The following is a 25,728-nucleotide window of genomic DNA, read 5'->3' as shown; positions in this document are numbered from 1 at the left end:
CAGGCTGGAGCGGGGAGGGAGAGAAAGAGCCGCCCTGTGCGGAGGGTTCCATGCCATCAGGCTGGTGCCATCAACACAGGAAAAGCCCATGCGTGAGTGGACATACACGTAAAAGCACAAAGTGATCAACGAGTAGGTTTAAGAGTGCGTATCTGAATGTAAGCAGCGGCTTATGAGCCGTGTACAGTGGAGACAGTGCTGAGTATGTATAAGGTAAGGCTGTTTGAATTATGTCTCTTGGGCGTAAGCATCGTCTCACACAGAAGTGTCAGCGTGAGAGGGACACCTCAGAGGTCACGTGTGCATCAGAAGTGTGGCCACTTGAGGGGAATGAGGCTGCAGGGAGACTTGACCAGCCCTGGGACACGTGGGAGAACGTGGGGCTGTGGCCCATGTCCTCTGGCAGTTACAGAAGATGGCATGAGGAACTGCAGATGGAAGGGTCAAGAACCCTGGCGAGCTCATCTGGCTCCACCAGGAGCTGAGCCATCTTTGGCAAGTCCCCTCCCCCACCCAGGCCTGAGCTGCCCCACCTGTGGCTTGAACCCAATGACCTCTAAGAGCCCTCTGAGGTTTAATGTTATAGCGTTAGATTTCAAGTATGTCTGGAAAAGAGAGAAATTAATGAAACTTGGTTTCTTTTAAAGTGCTAGACGTTCCAGGTAATTCCCTGGCGGTCCAGTGATTAGGACTCGGGCGCTTTCACTGCCGTACCCCGGGCTCAATCCCTGGTCGCGGTCAAAAGAAATAAAAATAAGTGTTACCCGTCCCACCTGAGTTGGCGGGGGGGGGAAGCCAGGAGCCACCACGCGAAGCGGGACAGTGAAGGGAACTCAGGCAGCTGCCTGGGTGTGATGAATGACCCAGAGGTGGGGTCCAGAGAAACAGTGAGGGAGGGGCTCCCAGGAGTGCGAGTCCTAGGAAAACAATGGAGCTTGAGAGTCTCACTGGGGTCTCCTACAGAGAGGGGTAGGTGGGTCCTTCCCTCAGCAAGACTCCTCCAACGGCCCAGTTTTGATGAAAGCAGGAAGAGGGCGCTCAAAGTGGGAGGGCCTGGAGGTAGGGAAAGGGGATATCTTAGTACTTTCCTGTAGTTGGGGAGTGTGTGCGAGTGAGGGCAGGATTTCCAAACCAGGACACCTGCCTTCATTCAAGAGTTATTTGAACTGCCGGACGTGGTCCTGCCCTTCTGAAGACTGCCTTAAAATAGCCCCCGGGGCAGGGAGGCGCTCCCTAGTCCAAATGAGGGGAAAAGGGGGGTTCCCAGGATGGGGGAAAGGAGTCCCGGGACCGAGGGGGAGGAGCTCCCGAACTGAGGGGGAGGGCGTCCCGGAACCAGAGAATGGGGGTCCCGGGGTCGAGTCGGTCGCGCCCCTAGCCCGCCTGCCCCGACCCCGCGCTCACTGTCCATGCCGGGGAAGGGCAGCGGCTGCGCCCCAAGCTGCTGCTCCACCGCGATCTCCAAGTCGAACTTGATGTGGTCCACGCTGGCGATGATTTCCTGCATGGTGGCGGTGGCGGCGGCGGCCACACCGGCCCGGCTCCCGCTCAGATCCCCTGTCGCCCTCACACCTCTACCCGCTGTCGGCCCCGCAGCACACGGTCCTCCACCAACCCACCTCGCAGCCGCCGCCGCCGCCGCCCGAGGGATGCTGGGAGCTCCCGGAGCCCGCGCCGGCCCTTTCGCCTGCCCAGACTCGGCAATCAAGCGCAGAGTACGGGCCGCTCCGCTAGGCCCGGCTAGCAGCTCGCCGAACGCCCACCTGAAAGCATGCGCGCCGGGAGTTGGCGACGCGGACTGCGCCTGCGCAAGGTCGGCCAAAGCACACCTGGGAGAGGTCATCCGGAATGGGCAGCCGGGTGTGCGGTACGCCGGCTACGAGACTGAGGGTGACGCGGGGTCAGGACTGGGGGTGACGCGGGCGGGGCGGGGGTGCCGTGGGCTCGGCGGCCGAGGTGGGGCCGCGTTCACTAGGTCGGATCCTTGGAGTGAGTTCCTGTTTGACCCTCACAGGAGCCCGGGCTCCGGACGAAGACTGGCCAGAGGGGCAGCGAGGGTCGCAGCCAGAGTCGAAGCCGGGGGCGTCCGCTGAGGAGACCGAGGCTCTAAAGGCCGGTGTGGAGAGGGGGCGGGTCGGCCTGAGGGTCCCGGGGAGCGTCCGGGGAGGGGCTGGTCCCCCAAGGGAGGACGGCGGCCCCGTGTCTCTAATTCAGGGGTTAGTAACCCAGACGGGTTGAAGAACTTGGGGAGGAAGGAATTACACCTTTATTGACAGTGTAAAACTTAGCAAGTCTTTCGGTGACTGACCGAGTGGCGTTCGCTCTGCCCAAAACGAAGTCGCGATTGCCAATGGGGATGAGTGTAAATGATGGTTGGAGACAGAGTAGCTGCAACTCCGACAAACTCTTCTCCAGTTGTCGCTGCTTGGACATGACGATAGGACTTGTTATTTAACGCTGAAAAAAGAAGCATCTGTACTAATAGAGCATAAGTTTGTTTTAAAGACATTTTGGTACCTATATCAATATCAGTAATTAAAATTCTCTGTATTTTGATTAACGTGTGTAAACCCTTTATTTAATGTGGTCACTTGAACATTTAAAATTACATACGGGCTCACATTACGTTTCTCTTGGAGCTTCACCAGGTGCAGAATGGTAAAGGCCCTCTGCACTGGTGTCACTAGGGTGCTCGTCAAGAGAAGCTGTTTGATACTATTCATGGACTTGGGTTCAAAGCCAGCCAGTTCCAGAGCTAGTGGATCTCGCCCACCACACTGCTGCAGGGCCCCCAGCAAGTCAGTCCCCTCCCTGGGCCACAGATATTAATTTGTCCAACCTGCTGTCCCCTCTGAGGTCTTTCCACCTTCCAATATAACCAGATCTTAAAATGTGTTCATGCTCGTTATTCTGATTTTTTTTTTTTAATTCAGGGAGCTTTCTTCTCTCTTCTTTGAATGAGTTTAAGTATTCATCTGTTTGGGGGGAAAACTTTTTGTCAACTGACAGAGTCCTTAAATTGGGCCGAAAGCTCTCAGAGTAGATAAAAACTTCCCCAAATTGTTTCTTAAGTAACTAAAACTATTCATATCCTCCCATCAAAATAAGTGCATGACTCTGTTCATAGGGGGGTATTCTGATATTTTTTTATTAAAGTATTTCAAATATGTAGACCAGGTTCTCTAGCCTAACTGTGCAATAGATGTATAATGTGAGCACGTATGTAATTTAAAATTTTTAAGTAGCCACATTAAAGTTTAAAGATTGTGAAATCAGTCCCAAATTTTCTTTAGCCCAGTATATCGAAAATATTATCATTTCAACATGTAAAAAAATGTGTAGTTTACCTTTTTTTTGTACAAAGTCTTTGAAATCTGGTGTATAATTTACCTTTAAAGCACATCTGCATTTAGTCTAGCCACATTTCAAGTGTCAATAGTCACATTGGACAGCACAGCTGAAGCCCATTTGTCCATGAATTTTGCATAAGAGAAATGTTTAAGTTAACTTCCCTGTGCAGAGGCCCAGAATGCCAGTGTTTTTTTCCTAATAAATGATAATGCTATAATTTTTTGAACACTTATTAAACCCCAGGCATTATGCTAAAAACATCTCATTTAATCCTTATGGCCTTGTGGTAAGGTGAGTGGGTCTTGCAGCTGAAGGAATTGAGGTCCAAGAAGGTCAAGTAATGGGACCGGTCACTCAGCTCTGGCCAGGGCTCAAAGTCAGCTCTGACCTGAGTGCCCAGTCACTTAGGTCGTGGCTCAGTGATACAGATCAATAGTTTAGGTCTGGGCTTCCCTGGTGACGCAGTGGTTGAGAGTCCGCCTGCTGATGCAGGGGACACGGGTTCATGCCCTAGTCCGGGAATATCCCACATGCCGTGGAGCGGCTGGGCCCGTGAGCCATGGCCACTGAGCCTGTGCGTCCGGAGCCTGTGCTCCACAACAGGAGAGGCCACAACAGTGAGAGGCCCGCATACCGCAAAAAAAAAAAAAAATAGTTTAGGTCTATCGAGTGCTCACCATGCTGCACCTGAACGCTGATATCTGAGATTGAATCATTGCTACGGTGCTGTGTGGGTGATGTTATAGTTAACCCCAGTTTATAGCCGAGGAGACTGAGGCCAGAGCAGTGAGTGCCCAGGGACTCAAGGATAGTTGTTTGGTGGAGCTGAAATGTGAACCTAACCCTAACCCTAGGCCTACTTTCTAACCTCAGGGCTCGTGCTTGTACCCACCTTCTCGGTCTTCTTTCTGCCTTTAGTGACTGTGAACTCGCTTTGACTTTCACTATTTTGCTGACCTATGCCAGGCCCTGGAGGGGAACGCCAGAGATGGACCTCGTGAGACTCTCGCGGCTCTTCTCCGGCCCCCGACCCATGGGATTGGCCATCCTGCACCACCTTGACCCCCTCAGAGCCAGGTGGGCCGGAGGCAGGGAGGGGCCCATGTGGCCAAGGGCCGCAGGGCTGATTCAGCTAGTGCCAGCATCCTTCAACAGCTCCCTCTCTCGGCTGCCCCTCGGCCCGCGGAGCCAGAAGAACACAGGCAGCCTGAGCTCTGACCCAGGCCTGCCCAGCCCCACGGCCACCCAGGAGGAAGGGGAGGAGGAGGGCTTTGGGACTCTTTCCGACAAATACTCCTCCCGGAGAATGTTCCACAAATCGACGGCCCAGTTGTATAACCTGCGGCTCAAGGAACAGAGTGTTGAAGAAGATGAGGAAGGGGAGCTGCAGCCAAAATCATGGCAGGGCCCGAGAAACACCCCTTACTGGTACTTCTTTCAGTGCAAACGCCTGATCAAGGAAGGAAAGGTAGGGAACCTTTGGATTCTGTTGCTCCTGGCTCCTGCTTCCACCGTGCTGTGGTATTTTGTGATGGGCCGCCCAACCTTCCGGTCATCTCTAAAGGGTGGGATGCTGAGGGCTCCTCCCTCCTCTTTGTCTTCACTCCCCCCTCGGTGCTGCACCAGGAGACCCGCCAGCCTCCTGGCTTTCAGTGCCCCCTCCTTCATGCTGGTCCCATCTTCCTGTTACCAGCTCGGCCATCCCATGGACTCCCCCATCTGTGTATTCAGCTGCCTCCTCACCATCTCCCTTGTACTTAGCCTCGGTGGCCTGCAATTTTTGTTCCCAACTTTGATTTCCCTACGCTTTCTTCATCTCACTCAGTGGTAACCCCATTATTCCATCCACCCAGGCCACATGCCTTCACATCATCTCTGAGTCTTCTCTTTCTCTCACCAGCTCTAGCTTCAAAATTTCTCCCGTCCTAACCTCTCACAAGCCAACCCCTGAATGCCCAGCCGAAGCCTTCTCCTCGCCCCCCTCAGCTATTACGACACTTGTCTCTGGGCTCCCCGAGGCTCTCTCCACCTCTTTCCAGGATGTGGGCTCGCAGCATGGAGCCATCCTGTTAAAGCAGAGAGCAGATGGCCTGACTTCTCTCTCCAGCTCTCCCAGTGTATTCAGTGACACTGGGGATGTTCATTTCCTTAGGAATTGATAACGACATTCCATTTATATTTAAAAATCTCTTGGAGGTATATGTCGAAGCTTTGGTGAATGAAGTGACAGGATGTCTGAAATTTGCTTTCAAAAATTCAGTTTGCAGGAGGAGTGCAGGGTATAGATGAAACAAGATTGGCCAGACGTTAATAAGCATTGTAGTTACACTATTCTCTTTACTTTTGTGTATATTTGAGATTTCCCATAATGAAAAGTTGAGAAATAAAGAGAAGTCGGAGTCCTCACAATAGCTTATGAAGCCTGCAAGAACTGCCACCTGCCCTCCACTCCCCTTACCTCTCCGCCCGCATCTCCCCTCCTTCACTTACTCTGCTGCAGCCTCCTCTCTGCTCCCAAGCACACTCCAGCCTCAGGGCCTTTGCACTGGCTGTTCCCTCAGAGAGCCATGTGGCTCCTTCCCTCACCTCCCTCAGATCTTTGTTCACCTGGGCATCGCCCCTGCCTCTCAGGGAGTTCCCCCATGGCAGTGGGGCCAGGAGCTCTCACAGGTGGTGGGAGACTGGTGGGCTTCCTTCCTGGCCACTGCGAAGGCCCATGGCTGCAGACCACGGGCACCAAGAGGCTGGTGGCAGAGGCCCAGGGTGGGTGTTTGCCTCCTGGGCAGGGCTGAGCTTGGGCTCAGCTAGGGTCCCCCAGCCTCAGTCTCCCTCCCTCTGCTGAGGGTCTCTGAGGCCACCCTGAGTCCCCCCCCCACGTTGTGTCCTCCCCCCACCCCTCTTCCCCAGCTGGCCGAGGCCCTGGACCTGTTTGAGAGACAGATGCTGAAGGAGGAGCGACTCCAGCCCCTTGAGTGCAACTACACCGTGCTGATCGGGGGCTGCGGGCGGGCCGGCTACCTGAGGAAGGCCTTCCAGCTCTACAATGACGTGAGCATGGGCCTGGGGGCAGCAGGGGCCAGGGGCCCTAAAAGAGCTGGGTGCAGATCCTGGATGAGTCACCTGCTAGTGCATTACCCCCTCCAGCCTCAGTTTCATTGTTCGTAAAATGGAGGTGATCTCAGATAACTACGTGATGACATGGGATGTTCTCCAGTGCCTGTCCTGGCCACGGCAGGGCCCACCGGTCCCCTGCCTTTTCCACTGCTAACTCCCAGTTAATTTACTTTGTGTTCCTTTTGTCTCGCTCCCATCCTCACGCTACACATGGGTGCACACGTGCACCTTTCTTCCAAAGCTGATCCTTTGAAAAAGGGCTTTTATTTCTCTTGGAAGGTGGTTTTACTTTACATTCGCCCACCTCTGGGGTGTGTTGTATTTGTCAGTCTCAGAGCCAGGAAGCTGCTTCCTTCATGAGTCAGGAAAGAGCTGTGCCTGAGAGGACCATAGACTCTAGCAGAAGTATTCCCATCTTCTCCTGTAGCCAGGAGCTGGGAACATCCTTTATTCCAGCAAGAATTCTTGGGAGCCCTAGTCTCGTCATTTGGGCCTGGCCTGTAGTAAGTCCTTAGTACACTCTGTGGAATATGTGAACACATACAGAGCATCTGCCCATCCTTGAAGTTGGGATCACCGTCTTCCTTTTTCAGATGAGGAAACTGAGGCCTGGAGGGATGAAGTGCCATGTCTAAGGTTACCTCTCTCTCGAGAGTGCTGGACTTGGGAGTTGAGCCCAAAATGGCCTGAGAACAGGGTTCTGTACACTCTGCAAAAGCTGGTCACCTACCCTCGGTCAGGTTGCTCTCCTCTGGGAAATAGCGAGTGCTTGGCTTTACCAGGAGTTTCTCAAACTCCGTCACCTGGAGGGCTTAATAAGCCCAGTGTGAGCCCAGGGTTTGTGACTCAGCAGGGGTGGGGTGGGGGACTACTGAGATGTGCTGCAGGGATGAGCTCCTGGCTGCTGCTGCTGCTGCTCCCGGGGCCTCTCTCCCATGATGCTCTCCCTTGTAACAGCCTTTTGAGGTGACCGTATCACCCCCATTTTTCCAATGACAAGCTAACTTATGACCCCTCAGGTAGTAAACATTGGAGCTGGGGTTTGATTACCACCCCCCTCCACCCTTTCCCAGACCAGATCCACCCCATGGATCTTAACAGTCAGAGTGGCCTGGTCGGCCACAGAGTGGGAGCTTTGGGGAGACCCTGCTGCAAAAGCACCCCAGTCCCAGGGTGGACTGCTGAGCACCATGGGGAGGACGGTTTCTTGTTTGGAGCATCTGCAGTGCAGGGTCAGTTCCCAGAGCCCCTCGGGCTGAGTCAGGGGTTCAGAGAGCCCAGCTCTGCGTGTCACTCGGCTCTGTGTTGTCACAGGCCCGGCTCCCAGGCCTGTTCAGTGTGGTAGCACAGTCTTCCCTAGCTTCCTCTCAGGGTGGCCATCGTCTGTGCATTGGGCTGATCCCAGAGCCACCTCCAAGTTTCTCCCCATCTCCACAGATGAAGAAGCGAGACCTGGAGCCCTCAGATGCCACCTACACAGCCTTGTTCAACGTCTGTGCTGAGTCCCCCTGGAAGGACTCTGCTCTGCAGAGTGCCCTGAAGTTACGGCAGCAGCTTCAGGCCAGAAACTTCCAGCTCAACTTGAAAACGTACCACTCCCTGCTAAAGATGGCCGCCATGTGCGCAGACCTCAGGATGTGCCTGGATGTGTTTAAGGTGGGACATCGCTTCCTTCCTGCTCCCCATTCAGGGCCAGTCCCACGTGGCAGGGTGTGAGGCTGTGTTGTCTGTGTTCCTCATGCAGGAAGGTTCAGGGGCCGATGAGACAAGCCCCGTACTGGGCTCTGGGGTTCACAGGTGAATCCCATGAGACCCTGTTGTCAGAGGCCTGGGTCTGGCAGGCAGAGAGGCCCCCAGCCCTGTGAAGGCGGTGGGTCGTGTGCTCTGTCGTGTGCAGTCCCGCTGGATGGGACTCCGTGGTGCCGTACCAGAGGGTGGGCTTCATGGCGCTGAAGATGAGCCATTGCTCACTGAGGGGTCGTTCCAAAGGTCCTATAAGGCAAGTCCTGTGCTCCCATTTCATAGATGAGGAAACTGAGACCAGGGAGCATAATGCCTTGCCCACACTCCCACAGCGAGCCAGTGGTGAAGCTGGGACTTGAAGCCAGCTCTGTGCAATTCCAAAGCCTCATGTACAGGGGTTAAAAGTGGCTGCTGGGGTGGCCTTTGCGGAGAGGCTGCAGAGAAGTGACCAGAGCAGAGCCAGGAAGAGAGGCCTGGGAAGGAGAGGAGGAGGGGGTGCAGGCAGCAGTTAGCTCTGCTCAGCAGCTGGTACTGAGCTGGCCCGGAGCCGGAGTCAGGCCCCACCTCTTCCAGAGGCACAGCCCTGAGCCTGACCAGGGGTGTCTGCCCTTAGCCAGCCCCATCGGGCCTGGGCCTGGGCCTGGTCCTGGTCCTGGGCTCTTCTGCAGATTCTTATCCGGCCCTCTTTGTTCCCTCCCCCAGGAAATCATCCAGAAAGGACATGCGGTCACAGAGGAGACCTTTAGTTACCTGCTCATGGGCTGCATCCAGGACAAGAAGACGGGTTTCCGATACGCCCTGCAGGTCTGTCCCGCCTGGCCCTGCGTCCTGTCTCTCCTGTTGCCCTGCTTGCTCCCCCTCCGTGTGCCTGTGTTGGGTGCAAGTGATGATCCTGTGTGCGTTACTTGAGCACTTGCTCCTGCCCTGTGCTGGGTGTTTTTATATTTGTGATCTTTTGGCCTTCCCAGAGCACGCTGCTCCCTGCGTTGTACAGATGGCAGGGAGGGAGGGCACACGGAGGAGGCGTGGCTGCTGCTCCAGTCGGGGCACAGCCAGCCCACACTCTCCCACTCCGCTCCGTGGCTCTCTGTGCAGCCGGCCCAGACCCGCTGAGTTCACGGTCCCTGAAGGATGTCCGACCCATCCCCCACTCAGCGTCTCTGCGTGTGAGACCCAGGAGTCAGCATTCAGTCCTGAGAGAGCCTCACGGACATTAAAGTTGAGACATGCTGCTCTAATCCCATCTCAGCTCCCCCCTTATCAAGTGCAGAGGCGGGATTAGCACTGGTACCACAGCTGCCTCCCCAGCTCCTCAGGGGTGGGAAGGACCTGGAGCTCACCAAAAGCTCTAACTTCAGGTGCGGCCCACAGATCAGCAGCCTCAGGCTCACCTGGGGCTTCTCAGAAATGCAGGGTCTCAGCCCCACACAGGCCTCGTGCAGCCAGATCGGCATTTCAGCAAGATCCCCAGAGGGTTGGTCTGCACAGAGTTTGAGCCCCAGTGATCTGGGACAGCCCTGGACCACGTGCCTCCCCTCTGCAGACCCCCTGGAAACAGTGGCTGCCGGCCATCTCCTGGCTGCTTTATAGACAGGATCTGGTTCCTCCCTCTCTTTGGCCTCGATCTGTTCTAGTGAGAAGTAGTCTATCACGCTAGCAGCCAGTTTGTGTCATGCACTTGTTAAACTGCTCAAGCTGGGCACCATAGCCCCGTTTTAGAGACGAGGAGGCTGAGGCTCCCGGAGGTTGAGTAACTTGCCCAAGGTCTCACAGCCACTAAGAAGCAGAGCTGGGATTTGAACCAAGAATCCCTCCTGCCACGGGATAGCGTCTGTGTCCCTGATAAACCTCAGTTCTGTCAGCATTCCCCATGGAGGTGGCTTCCCAGACCCTTGCCATCCTCAGGACCCTGTCTGGTGGGCAGCGGCCCTCTTGCATATGGCACCCACCTGGGCCTGGCCGGCTCTGACTCGTAGGCACACTTGACGTGAGCTCCTAGCCGCTGCACGTGGCCTCCCAGTGAGCCCGCGGACAGGAGCCAGTGAGACCAGTGAGCCTCGTGGGGCATCTCGTGGCATCTTGGTTGGTGTCAGAGTGACCACACGTGGTCAGACTGCCCCCTTGAGAACACACAAGTGTGCTAGACTCCTCACTGAGGGGTGAAAACGACCTCAGCTCGAGGGGAGACAGGCCTGCCCGGGCCCACAGCTTGTGAGGCGCTCTTCCTGGCTGAGGCCCCCCTCTGCCCGCGCCCACTCCGTGCTCTCGAGGAAGCTGAGGACGCTGAGTGGGGCAGGGCACACAGCAGGCACTCAGGAAGGGCAGCTGAGTCCAATCCTTAAGTCAGCTGGACTCCTCCAGCACCTAGCCTCTCTGGCTGTCCCTCCCCAGGGGAGTAGGAAGAAGGGCCTGGGAGAGCCAGAGAGATGCAAGAGCGACACGGTTTTGGGGTGAGCCAGAGGAGGGGAGGAGCGGCGCTCTGTGGAGGCTCCCAGGTTCTGGGTTTCTTAGTGGCCCAGAGCCTGGCGTCTTTCCCGTGTCCCCCCCCGCCCCCACGTTTGCTGACTGGTTGCTGCCTCGTGCTGCCTGCTCTGCTGAGGGCTCTTCGGAGCGGGAGCTGGGGGTGAGGCCTGTCTCTCCTCGGCAGGTGTGGAGGCAGATGCTGAGCCTGGGGCTCCGGCCGAGCCGGCATGGCTACAACCTGCTGTTGGGGGCAGCTCGGGACTGCGGCCTGGGGGACCCGGAGGTGGCCTCGGCGGTGCTCCTGAGGCCCAGGGAGGAGATGGTCCTGCTCCAGCCCCCGGCAGGTGGGCGGCAGGCAAGGAGGAGAGACGGGGTCGGGGCAGACGATAGCCTGTCTGCCAGGCTGCACGTGGAGGCCCTGGAGAGGCAGCTGTTTCTAGAACCTTCTCAGGCACTTGAGGGGCCTCTGGAGCCTCAGGAGGCCGGAGCCCACGGCAAGGCCCAGCCTGGGGTGGAAACCAAGGCGGAGCCTGACCTCGCCGTGGCCCTCCCCTCTGTAGCCCCAGCGCCTCCCTGGGGGCTGGAGGCCAACCTCCTGACCCCGGGGGCGGTCCCCTCGGCTGTAGTCTCCTTTGGGACCGTGACGACTCCAGCCGACAGGCTGGCCTTGATGGGGGGCCTGGAGGGCTTCCTGGGAAAGATGGTGGAGCATGGGCTTCGGCCGGACATCAGAACCCTCACGCTGCTGGCGGAGGTGGTGGAGCCCGGCACTTCCGCAGAGTCCTCGCTGCTGACTGTCTTGGACGTGCACCAAGTGGAGGCCGACCTGACCTTCTTCAACACGCTGATGAGGAGGAAGAGCAAGCTGGGCGACCTGGAGGGGGCGAAGGTGAGGGGCGCGGGGGGAGGCACAGGGCTCCCAGCTGGGCCCTTCCTCTCCTTCCCCCTCAGACCCTCCCCTGCCAGGTGTGTCAGCTGTTCCTGTGAGAGGGGCGCAGACTGTCTGGAGCCCCTGGTGAAAACCTGGGAATCAGGTGGTGAACCAGCCATACTCTCTGCCCTCCCAGAGGGGCCACCCTTCAGCCCCGCCCCCGCCTCATGGACTTCCTCGCACTCACTGTGCTTGATTCTGTTCTGAGAGCTTCACATCCACTCGTTTCTTTACTGACCATAGCAGGAAGCTCCGCTGGCCTGTGGCTTTCCTCGTCTCACAGATGGCGACGTTGGGGCCCTCACAGGATTTTTGTGCATTCGTACAATGTATTTCTGTGTGATGCCCGTTTTGCCAGAAGCTTTGACCTGGGCTCTCCTGAGAGCTGACAGAGGCAGCCTCTGCCTTCAGGCCCTCAGAGCAGAGCACAGCTTTCTCTAGAGCCCCACCCTGGGCCCCGCCCTGACCCAGCCAGGTTGAGCAGGCATCCTCTTCCTCAGCTCCTGCCCGGGGGCTCCCTCGGCCAGCACTTCCCATGCTGTTGTCAGCTTTGTCTCCTGCCCTGGACCACAGGACCGCCATCCCCTGAGGCCCTGGTGCTCAGTGGACATGGACGGCCCGAGCGCAGGGGTGGATGGTGGTCGGGAGAGGAGCAGAGGGGGCAGGAACATGAAGGGCATTCGAAGAAGGGACGACCTGCTACAGACAGGCGGGCTGGAAGGCAGGGAGGACTCGCAGAGCAGCTGAATCCTGGGGAGCTGGGCCAAGGCCAGTGCCCAGTGTGGTCAGCAGAGGGAGCCACGAGGCCTCGGAGCAGAGCAATGCCCTGGCGCCTCCAGCGGAGAAGGCTCTTGCCAGGGCTGCTGGGCTACAGCTTACAGTGATGCCACGTCTGTCCCCACAGGCACTGCTGCCAGTCCTGGCAAAGAGGGGAATCGTCCCCAACCTGCAGACATTCTGCAGCCTGGCCATCGGGTGCCACAGGCCAGGGGATGGCCTGCAGCTGCTTGCAGACATGAGGGTGAGCAGGCCCGGGCCCAGGCAGGCCCCGTGGTACTGAAGAAGAAAGCTGGGGCGGGGGTGGTGCGAGGGGGCCCTCCTGAACCGCCCAGGCCTCTGCCCTCAGGGTAAGCTGTTGGGGGCGGGGCAGGGAGCGTGGGGTCGCTCTAGCTGCGAGTGTGGAATGGTCAGTGGCCCAATTTGGGAGAAAGGAAACCCTGGTGAGGCGCTGCAGGAATGGGCGTTGAGGGCCAGGGGTGTTAACGATCGCCAAGGTGGTGGCTGCGGGGTGAGATTGAGGGGTGGGGGCAGGTCTTGGCCCCAACCCTCTAGAGGGATGGAGGCCATGATGGGAGCAGGGAGGGTACCAGAATTCTCGGGGGACGGGGGTGCAGTGAACCACAGGAGGCAGTCTCCTGCCCTGATGTGGTTTACTGCCTGAGTCTGTTTATCTCTGAGAACAACCCTCTACTTGCTGTCCAGGTTCTTCGGGGCTGAGAGGGCGGGGTCCTCAGCCACCTGGGATGGACCCACAGAGCGGGGGACATGGAGCGGGGCGTACAGCCTGTTGTTGCTACAAGGTTCTGCCCTTCTTGTCCCTGGGGGCTGGTCTGCAGAGCAGGCCTGACTGGCAGGGTAGCTCCCCAAGCCCAACGTGCCACCGGTGGCCGCTCTGTCCCAGCCACCGCCATCATCTCGCTGATGGCATTTCTGTGATGTTCCAGAAATCCCAGATGACCCCCAACGCCCACATCTACAGCACCCTCATCAACGCGGCCGTCAAGAAGCTGGACTACGCCTATCTCATCGACGTCCTGAAGGACATGAGGCGGAACAGGGTTCCGGTGAATGGAGTGGTCATCCGCCAGCTGGAGTTTGCAGCCCAGTACCCACCCACCTTCGACCGGGTAAGTGCGCCAAGCTCTAACGTGCCCGTCATCTCCCTAACCAGCGCCATCCTCCACCCCGCCCACTTCTGACCTGCTGGGATTGGCATCCTTTTGCTTTAAACTGTGGGTGGCTTCCCTTGGGGAAAACCCCAAACTCCTCAGACTGCGGCCTGCGAGCCCCTGTTCACGTGGCTCATTTCATCTTAGGCCACTCCTCCCTCGATTCACTGTCAGTCCCATGGCGTCTTCCCTGCCTCGGGGTTTTTGTATTCCCTCCACCTTGAGTAGGCTACCCTGCTTTTCACATGGCTGTGGTTCCTTCTCATCTGGTAGGTGTCGGCTCAGATGACTCTTTCTCAGAGGTGCCCTGCTGGCGGCCCCCATACGAGCACTATTCCTTTTCACCATGTTTCACAGTCGATAATTACACGCACACGTTTGTGACTCCTCCCTTGAAGAGATTGTAAAAGCCCCTAGAGGTGGAGACTGTCTGCCTTGCTCACCTGGGTCCCTGGTGCCTGCCTGTCGTCCGGCGCCCAGCATAGATTGTTGTTTGTCGGGTGAATGGGGACGGCAGGAGGGCAGCGATAGAATCTGATTTGTAACTGCCACTTCTCTCCTTGCTGTTCTGAGGATATCAGGCTCCAGGGCTTTGGTTTTTAGGTCCGCTGAGTCAGACCCTGTGCTGAGCACCTCCAGAGCAGCTGTGGCCTGACTGGGAGGGAGACAAGTCGGCCAGGACACACCAAGCCAGGGGACGTGGGGTCAGGGACGGCTGTGCATGGGGGATGCTTGAAGGCTTAGTAAGAGCTAGTGAGACAGCGGTGGAGAGTATGCCAGAGGGCATAGCTGGGCATCTTTGAACAGCTGATTGTTAGTCTTACCTTACTGATGCCTTGGAGTTCTTTAAATATTCTGGACACTAGTCTTTTGTTGGTTTCATGTTGCAAGAATCTTCCAGTTGGGGGGTTGTCTCTTCACTGTGTAGGGCCCACTAGGGGTCTTCTCAGGTTCAATCAACAGTCACCAAACTACCAGAAGCCTAAAGCTTATTGTATTCAGTCATACATTCATACTTCCTTATTGGTCGACTTACTTCTGTTTGTGATCATCAGGTTTTTGCTTCACGTACTTTCAGGCTCTATTAGGTACAAGTTTAGAATTGTTAAACCTTTTGAATCAACCCTTTTATCATCATGTAGTAACGGTCTTTATCTCATACGTTTTGTCTGTTTTTCCTCTGGTCTTCTCTGTGTTCCTCTACCAGCTTTCTCTTGGTGTCTGCCTGGCACGTCTTGTCTCCTTTCCTTCTTCCCTCCTGTCCTGAGACCTCTGCAGCAGTGCTGAGGTGACAGTCAGAGGGAGGCGATGCCTGTGCCGAGCGGGAGGCGCTCGGCAGGCTGTGGAGGCACAGCTGGTGGCGCCCAGCGATTCTAGCTGTGCGGGGCTGGGGTGCCATGCCTGGGTATATAGGAACACAGCAGCACAGACTCGGGAAGGATTGTTAGCAGATGAGAGAGAATCTGGGTCTGCCCCATGGTACAACTTAGTTTCTCTACTGTACACCACTCAGTGTTGAGCAGCTTTTCTGCCCTCTCCCTTTGACCAACTGGAAGCAAGAACAGCTTCCCTGAGCCCTGAGCCAGCTGCCATGGTTTGGGGTCAGCGGTAGGTAGCATGCAGTGAGTCTAATCGTGGCCCCTCTGAGCCTTGGAACCCCACGCTTTTCCAATTACAGTACAAAGGGAGAAACACCTACTTGGAGAAGATTGATGGCTTCCGAGCTTATTATAAGCAGTGGCTGAAAGTGATGCCAGCAGAGGAAACCCCCCACCCGTGGCAGAAGTTCCGGACCAAACCAAAGGGAGACCAGGACACCGTCACTGTGGCCGATGTGGACAGAGGCCCTGGGGGCAGGTGATGGGGAGACCCTGGGGGACTTCCAGCAGAGCTGGAACAAAGTGAATGGCCTTCACATGGCTCTACGGGAGCCCCAAGAGTCCCTTTCATATTCAGGACACGTGAACGTGCCGGTGTAGCTGCAAGCTTGAGGGAAAGGCCTGGGCCACAGTAAGAGCTGCAGCTTTTTGCAGGCATTGGTCTGAGGTGCCCAGGAAGTTCATGGCAAGTCCAAGAGCAGCTTGGGCCACCTTGGTATGTCATCTTAGGCCCTCCTCGCCTGAGAGGTTGCCACCCCCATCACTGATGAGGAAAGTAAGTGCTCATGGTCACACAGCACCTGTGAGGTGGAGTTAGGATCACGCCTTAAGGGTCTCCAGGGCTTGGCGCTGTCCCACTGGGTTCCACAGACTGCTGGCTCTGAAAGAAGGCAGGCAGCACCCAAAAGGTTTAAGAGTTTTATTTCTACAAATCACAGCTGATGAACACCAAAGCCTTCACACGTAGAGACCATGCTCCTACTCGGGCCTGGGGAACTGCTCTGAGGAAGAGCTGCTCCCAGGAAAGGGTGGCGTGACAGGCAGAAACCTGCGCAGTCCAGAGTCCAGGGTGGAGAGGGGTTGGGGCCCGACGGCCTCAGCCAGAGCCGGCCCGACAGCCTCAGCCAGAGCAGCCCCGGCAGCCGCAGTGCGTGCACTCGATGATCCGGCCCTGCAAACAGAGGACAGCTGAGACCCCATGCCCCTGCCACAGGCCATACGCCCACATGCAGGAATCCTCCTGCAGGAAGGGTGGCCACGGGACATCCACTCCCCGTAGGACACTCCTCAGAAACCCTCCGTGACAGTGCTGGATGGGGAAAATTCGCTTCCCTCATGAAGATGGAAACAGCTGCTGTTGACACTGCAGTTACTTCTCTATGTGGATTTAATTTATGCAAATTCAGTGTACACACTTGCTCCCAAAAAAGGAAAAAAAAAAATCTGTGTAAATGATTCTTGTTATTCTGCAAAGCCGCAGGACACACCCTACAGTGAGCTGGGGGTGGGTCTGCTACCGCTCAGGGGGCTCAGCGCCAGAGGCCTCAGTGCCTCCTCTGGGCTGGGAACTTTCCACTGTGGGCTCGGGAAGAAGAACAGTGTGTACTTGAATCTGTGTGGCAGCGGAACAGTCTTGTACCCCAGGCCAGGTGTGGCCTAGTGTCTGGCCGGGGCGGGGGAGCCCACCCAGCAGACAAAAGGCCCCAGAGCAATGGTGTTTATTTCCCTTTTTCTTCTTTTTTGGAGGAGCAAGACTCTGGTCTAAGGAAACAAAATCTGATGGTGAAACCCAACTAAATCTGAAGCAGGCTCTGTTCCGGCCACAGGTCTGGGGCAGGAGCCCCAGCTAGACATCAACGTGGAACCCCGGGGCTCTCGGAGGACCAGGGCTTCTGCTGCTCCGCCACCCCTCCTGCCCCCGCCAGAGACCAGCACCAGAGCCGCCCCTCAGGAGGCAGCCCGTGCTCGCTCTCCACTGCTCCACATGCCCGTCCTTGAGCTTCTAGATGGTTCAGGGGACAGAGCTGCCTGCTGAGCTAAAGCCCTTGGCCCAGAGCCGAAGCCCTACAAGCTGTAACTAGTGCTGCAGCGTGAAGGGACCTTGTGACGAGGGACCGTGTGAAATAAGACATCTGGCCTGACCTCCCAGCGGGGCCCACGGCAGTCAGCCGAGGGGCCGCGCTCAAAGGCCGCTAATGGCCAACAGCCCAGCAACCCTTCTCTGCCTCCTGTGGCTCCACTTCAGAGGCGTATGTGCGTGGAGCCGAGTTACTGCACAACCAGCCGTGTTCCCCAGCCGCCCAGGAAGTTCTGGCAGGAGACGCGGTGATGCTAACATTGAAGTGTCCCTGGGAGGAAAAGGAGGCTTGGAAAAAAGGGCGGCTGAAGGGCAAGTACTGGAGGGAAAGGGACAAGCTCCTGCTGACTGGCCCACCCTTCTGGCCACCCTGGGGGTGGATATCATTACCCCCATTTGGTTAAGTGAGGAAAGGAACCCAATAACTTGCCCAAAGCAGAAGGTGAGACTGGCCCCCAGATGTAAGATAATTACTGCCGAACTCCCTGGCATGGATTCCTGACCAGAGGGTCTCACTGCTGGGGGGATGGCCAACCACAAAACAGAACAACATAAAACCCCTTGTGGTCAACTAGGGCAGAATCAGTAACATCCCACCCAGTCGTCAGACATGACAGGGGTGGAGACATTACCACTTCCAGCTTGCTTTTGGGGACCCGGCAAATGCAGTTCGTCCCAAAATTGGTGTCCCGTGTCTGAATGCACCGCAGGCAGCATAGGTTCTCATATCCCTGCTTTTTCCATTTTGCGATCAGGTTTTTATCTGCATAGCCTTCTTTAATACAGTATTCATACAGTTCTGTCAAAAAGATGGGGAAAGGGCATCAGAGCATAGTATAACAAAGCTCCCAGGCTTCCCTGGTGGCGCAGTGGTTGAGAATCTGCCTGCTAATGCAGGGGACACAGGTTTGAGCCCTGGTCTGGAAGGATCCCACATGCTGCGGAGCAACTAGGCCCGTGAGCCACAACTACTGAGCCTGCGCTCTAGAGCCCGTGAGCCATAGCTACTGAGCCTGCGCGTCTGGAGCCTGTGCTCCGCAACAAGGGAGGCCGCGATAGTGAGAGGCCCACGCACCGCGATGAAGAGTGGCCCCGGCTTGCCACAACTAGGGAAAGCCCTCGCACAGAAACGAAGACCCAACACAGCAAAAATAAATAATTAATAAACTCCTACCCCAACATCTTAAAAAAAAAAAAAAGCCTTCTCAGATTTAACAAAAAACAAAGCTCCCCCCACCCCTGGCCCATCACTACCCACCCTTAAAAAGAGTATTAGCCAGGGGCTTTCCTGGTGGCACAGTAGTTAAGAATCCGCCTGCCAATGCGTGGGACACGGGTTCGAGCCCTGGTCCGGGAAGATCCCACATGCCGTGGAGCAACTAAGCCCATGCGCCACAACTACTGAGCCTGCGCTCTAGAGCCCACAGGCCACAACTGCTGAAGCCTGCGCACCTAGAGCCCATTCTCCGTAATGAGACGCCACCGCAATGAGAAGCCCGCGCACAGCAACAGAGAGTAGCCCCTGCTCGCCACCACTAGAGAAAGCCTGCGCACAGCAACAAACACCCAACGCAGCCAAAAATTAAGAGTATTTAGCCAATATTGGCCTGGCCCCTCTTTTTTTGGTGGTAAGAAACATCATGACACTTGCTGAGGTTTCAAGAATTAAATAAATCTGAAAGCTACTCAAGTTGGGAAGGTCAAGAGAGAATTTGGCCAATTACCTCTGCTTATGGCTTTCCGCTTGTAGAAGAGGTCAAAAATATAGCGGGTCTTCTGGTGATGGATCCTAAAGATGGGCCACAGAGATTCCACTTTCCTCTTTCCCTCGTGAGGTTCTGTTTCAGCTGGAGAGAAAACACATGTGTTTGTTTTTTGGGGGATAGGGTAGTCTGCATAGGATATAGTGTTATTTTTTTAATAAGTAGGGATAAAGAATAAATCCTTTGTACCCACTAGGATGGCTATAATCAAAATGACAAGACAGTAATAAATGTTGGCGAGGATGTGGAGAAATCAGAATCCTCATACACTGCTGGTGGGAATGTAACATGATGCAGCTGCTATGGAAAACAGTCTGGCAATTCCTCAGGAAGTTAAACAGAGTAACCATATGACCCAGCAATTCCACTCCTAGGTATATACCCAAGAGAACTGAAAATGCGCTTGCACACAAAAACCTGTACATGAATGTTCGTGGTAGCCAAAAAGTAGATATCACCCCAGGGTCCATCAACTGATGAATGGTTAAAATGCAATCTATCCACATGATGGAATATTTTTCAGTTATAAAAAGTAATGTACTCACACATGCCACAACATGGATGACTCTTGAACACGTTATGCTCAGTGAAAGAAACCAGTCCTCACAGACCTATTGTATGACTTTGTCTATACAGACAGAAAGTAGATTAGTGGTTGCCTAGATCAGGGAGACCCCTGCTAAAGGGGATGGGGTTTCTCTGCGGGGTGATAAATACTGTAAAACTGACTGTGGTGATGGTTGCCTAACTCTGTGAACACACTAAATGCTGCTTAACTGAATACTTTAAAAGGCTGAATTATACAGCATATGATTTATGCTCATTAGGGCTGTTTGTTTTTTAAAAGATGAAGCAAAAGGTAAGCCACATGACTTAAACATTAATTGCTTTAAATTAAAAATGCCTTTTAAATTAGATAAATTAGAAAGCAAAGGTTTTAAAAAATCAAAGACAACCTCTGTTAATACCCGGGTCTCTATCCTTCCAGACCTATTTCTCCAGCATAATAATTTCTTAAGATAATTCTGGACCTACAGATGGGCATTCTAATAATCTTTTAAGGCACCTCTAATTTCATTTCCCAATCAAAATCGTTTAGGGAAAAAAGAGAAGAAAAAAAAAGACAAGTCTGAAAGTTCTTAGCATGGCGAGCCTGCAGGAAATAATGGCTCCATCAAGACATGTAGGATCAGGTAGCACCTTGCACCTGCCAAAAGGCAAGTCTTTCTCTTAGCATTATAAGCTGATCTTTGTCACCTCTTCTCGGTTTTTAGGGCAGAGGAGAAAGGTGAGAAGGGTTAAGAAACCTATACCTCCATTTCTCCAACACCGAGGCTGTTCTATTACCTAGAATTTGTAATTCAGCTCAATAAACAGGATTCTGTGATCCAAGTCAAAGGCAGGTGTTGAGGACTCAACAACACTGTGTGTGTGCTATGGGCGAGGCCATGCTCCAGGTGCCCAAGATATGGCAGTGGGCAAGACACAGAAACCACAGAGGCATGATCTGAGAGGGAAGCAGATCAGCCCCTGGTGGTTAAGTGGTAACGGCCACAGAAAAGAAGGAAACAAGGAAGGGGATGGCGAGCAGGGAAAGAGGGGGACTGCCACTTCATACTAGTCATCAAAGGAGACATCCGCTCAGAGACCTTAAGAAACAAGACGTGCAAGGTGGGCTGGGGCAGGGTGGGCAAAATGGGTGAAGGTGGTCAAAGGGTACAAACTTCCAGTTATAAATAAGTCCTGGGGAATCTATAGCATGGTGACTATAACGTTAATGATACTGTATTGTATATTTGAAAGTTGCTACGAAAGTAGATCTTAAAAGTTCTTATAAGAAAACAACTATGTGAGGTGATGGGTGTTCACGAAACTTGTAATAATTTCACAACATAGTCATATATAAAATCATGTTGTACACCTAAAACAATACATTGTATGTCAATTATATCTCAATTTAAAAAGAAGAAAAGAGAAGAGGGGCAAACGTGTACAAGGCAGAGCCAACAGCAATGTAAAGGTCCTGAGGTGGGACTGTAACTGGGGGTCAAGGGACAGCAGTGTGGCTGGGGGCTTGGTGGGTTGGGGGAGGTGGGGGGTAGGGGACGGAGTTCAAGGGGTGTGGGGAGAGTGTGCTTGACCTGGAAGGCCACAGAAGGACTTGGTTTTGCTCTGATGGGGGGATGAACCACTGCAGGGTCCTGAGCAGATGGTGATGTGATCTGACGTACAACCTAAAGCCCTCACCCTGGCGGCCCCGTGGAGAAGACTGCAGGGCGAGCAGAAGCAGGAGGCTGCTGCAGGCACCCAGGTGACAGGTGAGGGTAGCCTGGACCAGGTGGTGGGGTGGAGGGGCTAAAAGGAGTCGGATTTTAGATTCGTGAATTCTCTAAGGTTTCAATAAGGATAACTTCAAACATACACAAAAGAAAACAGTATATTGAACTCCCAAGTACCTTCCACCTAGCTTCAACAATTAACATTCAGCTATTTGTATTTTATCTGGTTCTCCCTACTTTTAGGATTTGGGGGAACTGGAGTATTTTAAAATGAAACTTCTAGTGTTGAGTCAAGGCTGGAGAAGACATTTGTTCACCGGAGTCGAGAGTGTTTCGGAAAGCCACGTGACTAGATGGGATGACTGAGGGAAGGGGGGTGGGGGCCATGGAGCTCCTCAGGCTGCCATCCTGGACGTGGAACCTTCCTGTGCTTTTGAGTCATCTCTCAACATTTTAATGGTAGCATCACCCACATTTAAAAAATTTCTTTTTGGACCCATTTCCACAAGGTCACGTGAACATTCTTGGATATCATTTTGTACAGGTTCGCACACACAGTAGAAGGCAGCTTTCAGTGGGCAATGTGGAGTCCTGCCACTAGGAGGGTATGAAAAGAGGCCAGAGGTAGGGGACACTGTGGCACAGACGAGACTTAGGTTTCTGCCTCTTTGCTAATGCCCCAAACCGCCTATTAACTTCAAATTTCAATTAGTTTAAAGTACTTGTAAAAGCAAAGTTATTTACAAGTCCTGGTTACAGTCCACGGAGATAGTGCCTTTATTTCTCAGTCACCCATAAGAACCCCTGCCACACATAACTTCCCCCATCTCTGCCCCGTAGTCCCTATAATCAGGCTCTTTTTGTTTGGGGACTTATAGGGCAACAGTGGCTATACAAAAACTTGAGTAGCAAGCTAAGAAACATACAAAGAGCTGGGCAGTTGTGCTGAGCTAGGAAATAACAGGGACAAACTAGGAGAAAACAGGAATTTTCCTTCCTAAGATAAGAGGACCAACTGCTTCAATAAGTGTGAGTTGTCCTGTAAATGGCCCTCAGATCAGAAGGACAGGCCTGGCAATGCCACTGGCTTTGGGCCTTTGTGGGCCCAAGGCTCCTCCATGGCCTAGGAGTGCGGCCGCAGATCCCACAGGCAAAACTTGCGCGGAAGGCTACAAACTGGAGGCTGGCAGCCTTTATCAGCCTGAAGGCTGGCTTTGTTTGCCTCCTCCCACAGACACTTTTTTTTTAAGTTTGAATTTTAAATTAGAAGAGTTCACACAGAAAAGCTGAATTTCTGCTTATCTTGGAAAAAGAAAAACACTCAGCAAATCTGGCAAAGCTGAGGCTGCATCCCACATGGTAAGTGGCCCTGGGTGAGTAGCAGCTTCTCCCCATCCCAGCGCCCCCTATTGTTCCCAGCTCTGGTGCCACCTGCCATCCACTCTGTTTTCTTTATAGTGGAAGCGAGAGCAACATGAAACTAGGTCTTAAAACCTGTGTATCAAAAATGGGAAAGCAGGGCTTCCCTGGTGGTGCAGTGGTTGAGAGTCCGCCTGCCGAAGCAGGGGACACGGGTTCGTGCCCCGGTCTGGGAAGATCCCACATGCCGCGGAGCGGCTGGGCCCATGAGCCATAGCCACTGAGCCTGTGCGTCCGGAGCCTGTGCTCCGCAACGGGAGAGGCCACAACAGTGAGAGGCCTGCATACCGCAAAAAAAAAAAAAAAAAAAAAAAGGGGGGGAAAGCAGAGAAGAACTATATGTTTAAATAAAAACAAGAGAAAGAATACTTCTTTTGATGGTAAAGAATATCACATACATCTAAATGCTCTCCCTCCAAAAAGTCACCCCTTAAAAAGAGGAAGTAGGTTTATTTGCAAGGACTCACAAAAATGTCTTCTATTACAGCAATCTCTAAGTTCCTTTATGTTGAATAAAGATCTGTTTGGGGAAGAAATCTCTCAGCCCAAAATGACCTGATTACTGCAAGTTCTGGGTATTTAATAGAAGTTACCTGATACAGTCAGCTTCAAAGGAAGCAAAGTAACTTAACACCCACTTACTACTTATTGCTAGAGGAATGACTTCATAATAACAAAGGTTAGATTAATTACCAAAAACCTTAAAAAAAATCACTTTAAAAAGCAATTCAGTAAGTGGTTATACTGTGACAAAATTTCCCAAAACTGCACACTACACTGACTCACAAAGTGCAGGATCACACAACATTTAGAGGGAAGTGAAGATGGTGCATTCTGGAAAACTGGTAGATGATGCGAAAACAAAGTGATGATGAAAACAGAGACTCACAAGAAAAATCCGAATAAAAATGTTTCAGAAAATTTGGAAGTGAAAAAGAACAGGATTTCCCAAGTAAATATATTTTGTATGATTTTAAATATACCTCTAATCAACACAGCAAATAATTATAGGTAGACTACTTGATCTATACTCCCTAAAGCTCTTATATTCAAAAACATTTTTGAGGACCTTTTCATTTGTATTATCTTACTTTCTGGCATTTATAGTATTCCTATCAGTTAATAAGCAAAACATGTCAGTGTCAGGAGGCCACAGTGGTACAGCCTGTCTCTTCCCATTTATGATTGCATTTATGCCTGGCCCCTTGAAGCATGTAAGCCTGTGACCCTTGGACACAGTCCACTCAGATAGGAACTCTCCGACTCACCTTCTCTCATCTTTTGATCTAATTCATCCAATGTTGGCTCGATCAACTCCCAGCCATCTGGGGGAGCTTTCCGGCTTCTTTTGACTTTAGGCATTTTTTCCCCAGAAGATAATCTGCAAAGATCTGTGGGGAAAAAAATTAAACGAATTGGTTTCTGAGCCTCAGATCCCCAAAAGACTTCACAAGCCACAACTCTGGTGCACACTCATGTCCCTAAGTCTGTTCCCTCATCTGTAAAGGGGGGATAATAGAATCTACTTATGGGGCCATTATGAAGATTAATTATAATTATATGTAACATGCCTGGCATTTAATGTGTGCTTACTAGATTTTTGCTGTTATCATTAACTGACATCAACTATGAGCCTGTCCCTGTACTGAGAACATAGAACAAAGAATAAGACACACACTGTTCCTGAGAAGGTGATATTCTAGCAAGGAAATACAAAGTGAAAAGGGAATTACAACACAGTGTGAGGAAGACTATGGTTGGGAAAGCGAAGAAGATGAGTGTTTAAAAAGGATAAAGACAGTGTGAAACCAAAGTACCTTAGGGTGTGTTTCCCAAGAGTGTATGTAGCAGAAAGAAAGATCTCTGGTCTCTTCAGTTACAGGCTTAGGTTCTTGGCCAGCTGTGACTTTGGAGAGGTCACCTTCCCTCTCTGGTCCTCAATCTTGTCTATAAGACGAGGACAGTGTATTAGCCGGATGGCCAAAGTCTCTTAAACCCAACAAACATACTACATAAAGGAAAGTCATGTAAAGCCCAACAACAGACCAGTGCAAATCTACATAGCAAGTCATTTTTCAAACCGCATAGCATTTCCTAGGTGGCAAAGAGAACTCAGGTTAATGATCTCATCTTTAAGTATAGCAGACTCCTCTCCTCCAAGTTCATTGAGTTCCTCCCCCCTGTAGCGGGTCTGACAAGTTCATGAAGCCCCGCCCCCTCCCTTTCATGAATTCTCCGTAACAACCTTACAGATGAAGATCAAACTACAAGAGGTAAACTCAGGGTCGCACACAGCTGGGAACTGGAAGAGTCCGACTCTAATCGGGGGCTCCTGACTCCCAAATCAGTGGTCTTTGCACTTGTCTACCCTGCTATGAAGCTAGAGACGGATGGAATCTGGTCCCTGTCCCAACGCGCAAGGGCTGGGAGGACAAAGACACGGGAATGACCACTCTACTAAGACCCAGGGAGATTCGAGGGCCTGGCCCAGCCGGGGAGTCACAGGAGGCCTCCCAGGAGAGGTAACAGCTAAGAAGTAACCAGATCAAGGAGAAAGAGGTGCGGGGCTGTATAAGAGAGGTGGTAGCGCTCGGAAGAGGCGGCGAGCGGAAAGGCGTTCGGAGGGAGGGAGGGAGGGAAGACGTTACAGCCTGGGTTGTAGGAAAGGCTCAGAGAGACGACTGCATCTGAACGGGGCTTACGAGAACAAGCAATATTTAGACAAAAAAAGTTCCAGGCGGAGAAAAAAAAGCATGGAAAGTAAAGGGGGGGAAGAGCCTAGAAGCAAGGGAACCCCCCAAATCTCTCATCCCTTCGGCCGAACGAGCAAAACGCCGCCTCCTCTGTGGAACTCACTTCGACCTCCCGGTCCAGAGGCCCGAACTCGTCCCAGTTCAGCTGTTCAGATCGCCCTTCTGGGCCAATGCAGACCTCCGATCCCTGGCCCCAGCAGTCACCAAGGTACTCGAAAACAGGAGAAACACTCACCACGTCCTCCGTCGCCGTCGGACGCCCCTTCTCTATTGCCTGCCTCCGCTTCCCAAGTTATCCCTTCAGGATGAGGTCCTCGCGGAGCCCCGCCCCACCTAGCGCGGAAATTGCGTTTTCTTAGGTGTCCGCAGCTCTGCCTGTACAGAATTCCAGAGCCGCTGTCGTCTTTTGCCCTCACGTCCCTGGGGGTGACTGGCAGGCTTACGCGCTTCCCCCGGAGCGGGGGCTGGGGGCTCTGTTGCCCGGCAGCGCGCTTGCGAGCCTGGGCT

General features: G+C 53.5%; 3 protein-coding genes across 13 annotated transcripts in view; 1 reads left to right on the top strand and 2 right to left on the bottom strand.

The window, feature by feature from the left end:
* CPSF4 (cleavage and polyadenylation specific factor 4) overlaps nt 1-1,889 on the bottom strand; it is a 15,132-nt gene extending 13,243 nt beyond the window's left edge. For all 3 annotated transcript variants that reach the window (XM_081257909.1, XM_081257910.1, XM_081257911.1), the window contains exon 1: nt 1,405-1,889. In XM_081257909.1, the coding sequence (XP_081114035.1) occupies nt 1,405-1,843 (439 nt within the window). In that variant the 5' untranslated portion in view covers nt 1,844-1,889. The remainder of the gene's footprint in view (nt 1-1,404) is intronic.
* Nucleotides 1,782-17,632, top strand: LOC308629727 (pentatricopeptide repeat-containing protein 1, mitochondrial-like). Of its 6 annotated transcripts, none has more exons than XM_081257906.1 (11): nt 1,782-1,867; nt 2,015-2,112; nt 4,318-4,819; nt 6,259-6,399; nt 7,903-8,121; nt 8,911-9,012; nt 10,856-11,560; nt 12,507-12,623; nt 13,327-13,509; nt 15,230-15,404; nt 16,677-17,632. In XM_081257906.1, exons 3-11 carry the CDS (start codon nt 4,340-4,342, stop codon nt 16,778-16,780), a joined length of 2,226 nt encoding a protein of 741 aa, XP_081114032.1. In that variant the 5' UTR covers nt 1,782-1,867; nt 2,015-2,112; nt 4,318-4,339; the 3' UTR covers nt 16,781-17,632. The 6 variants fall into 6 exon arrangements, with proteins under 6 accessions (XP_081114032.1, XP_081114029.1, XP_081114033.1 ...); XM_081257903.1 differs by having other exon boundaries at nt 1,807-1,890; XM_081257907.1 differs by having other exon boundaries at nt 1,807-1,890; nt 15,230-15,408; nt 16,684-17,632.
* Nucleotides 15,835-25,728, bottom strand: BUD31 (BUD31 homolog). Of its 4 annotated transcripts, none has more exons than XM_081257917.1 (6): nt 25,457-25,728; nt 24,286-24,415; nt 23,737-23,859; nt 18,732-18,854; nt 17,640-17,806; nt 15,835-16,101 (listed from the first exon to the last, which is right to left on the bottom strand). In XM_081257917.1, the coding sequence occupies exons 3-6, from the start codon at nt 23,828-23,830 to the stop codon at nt 16,051-16,053; spliced, it is 435 nt and encodes a 144-aa protein (XP_081114043.1). In that variant the 5' UTR covers nt 23,831-23,859; nt 24,286-24,415; nt 25,457-25,728; the 3' UTR covers nt 15,835-16,050. The 4 variants fall into 4 exon arrangements, with proteins under 4 accessions (XP_081114043.1, XP_081114044.1, XP_081114045.1 ...); XM_081257918.1 differs by having other exon boundaries at nt 25,325-25,460; XM_081257919.1 differs by lacking the exon at nt 24,286-24,415.

Source organism: Mesoplodon bidens (genome assembly GCF_964165515.1).
Source record: "Mesoplodon bidens genome assembly, chromosome: 15".
Classification (NCBI taxonomy): Eukaryota; Metazoa; Chordata; class Mammalia; order Artiodactyla; family Ziphiidae; genus Mesoplodon; species Mesoplodon bidens.
The sequence above is the reverse complement of the archived record's forward strand: the minus strand, read 5'-3'. Positions and strand labels throughout refer to the sequence as shown.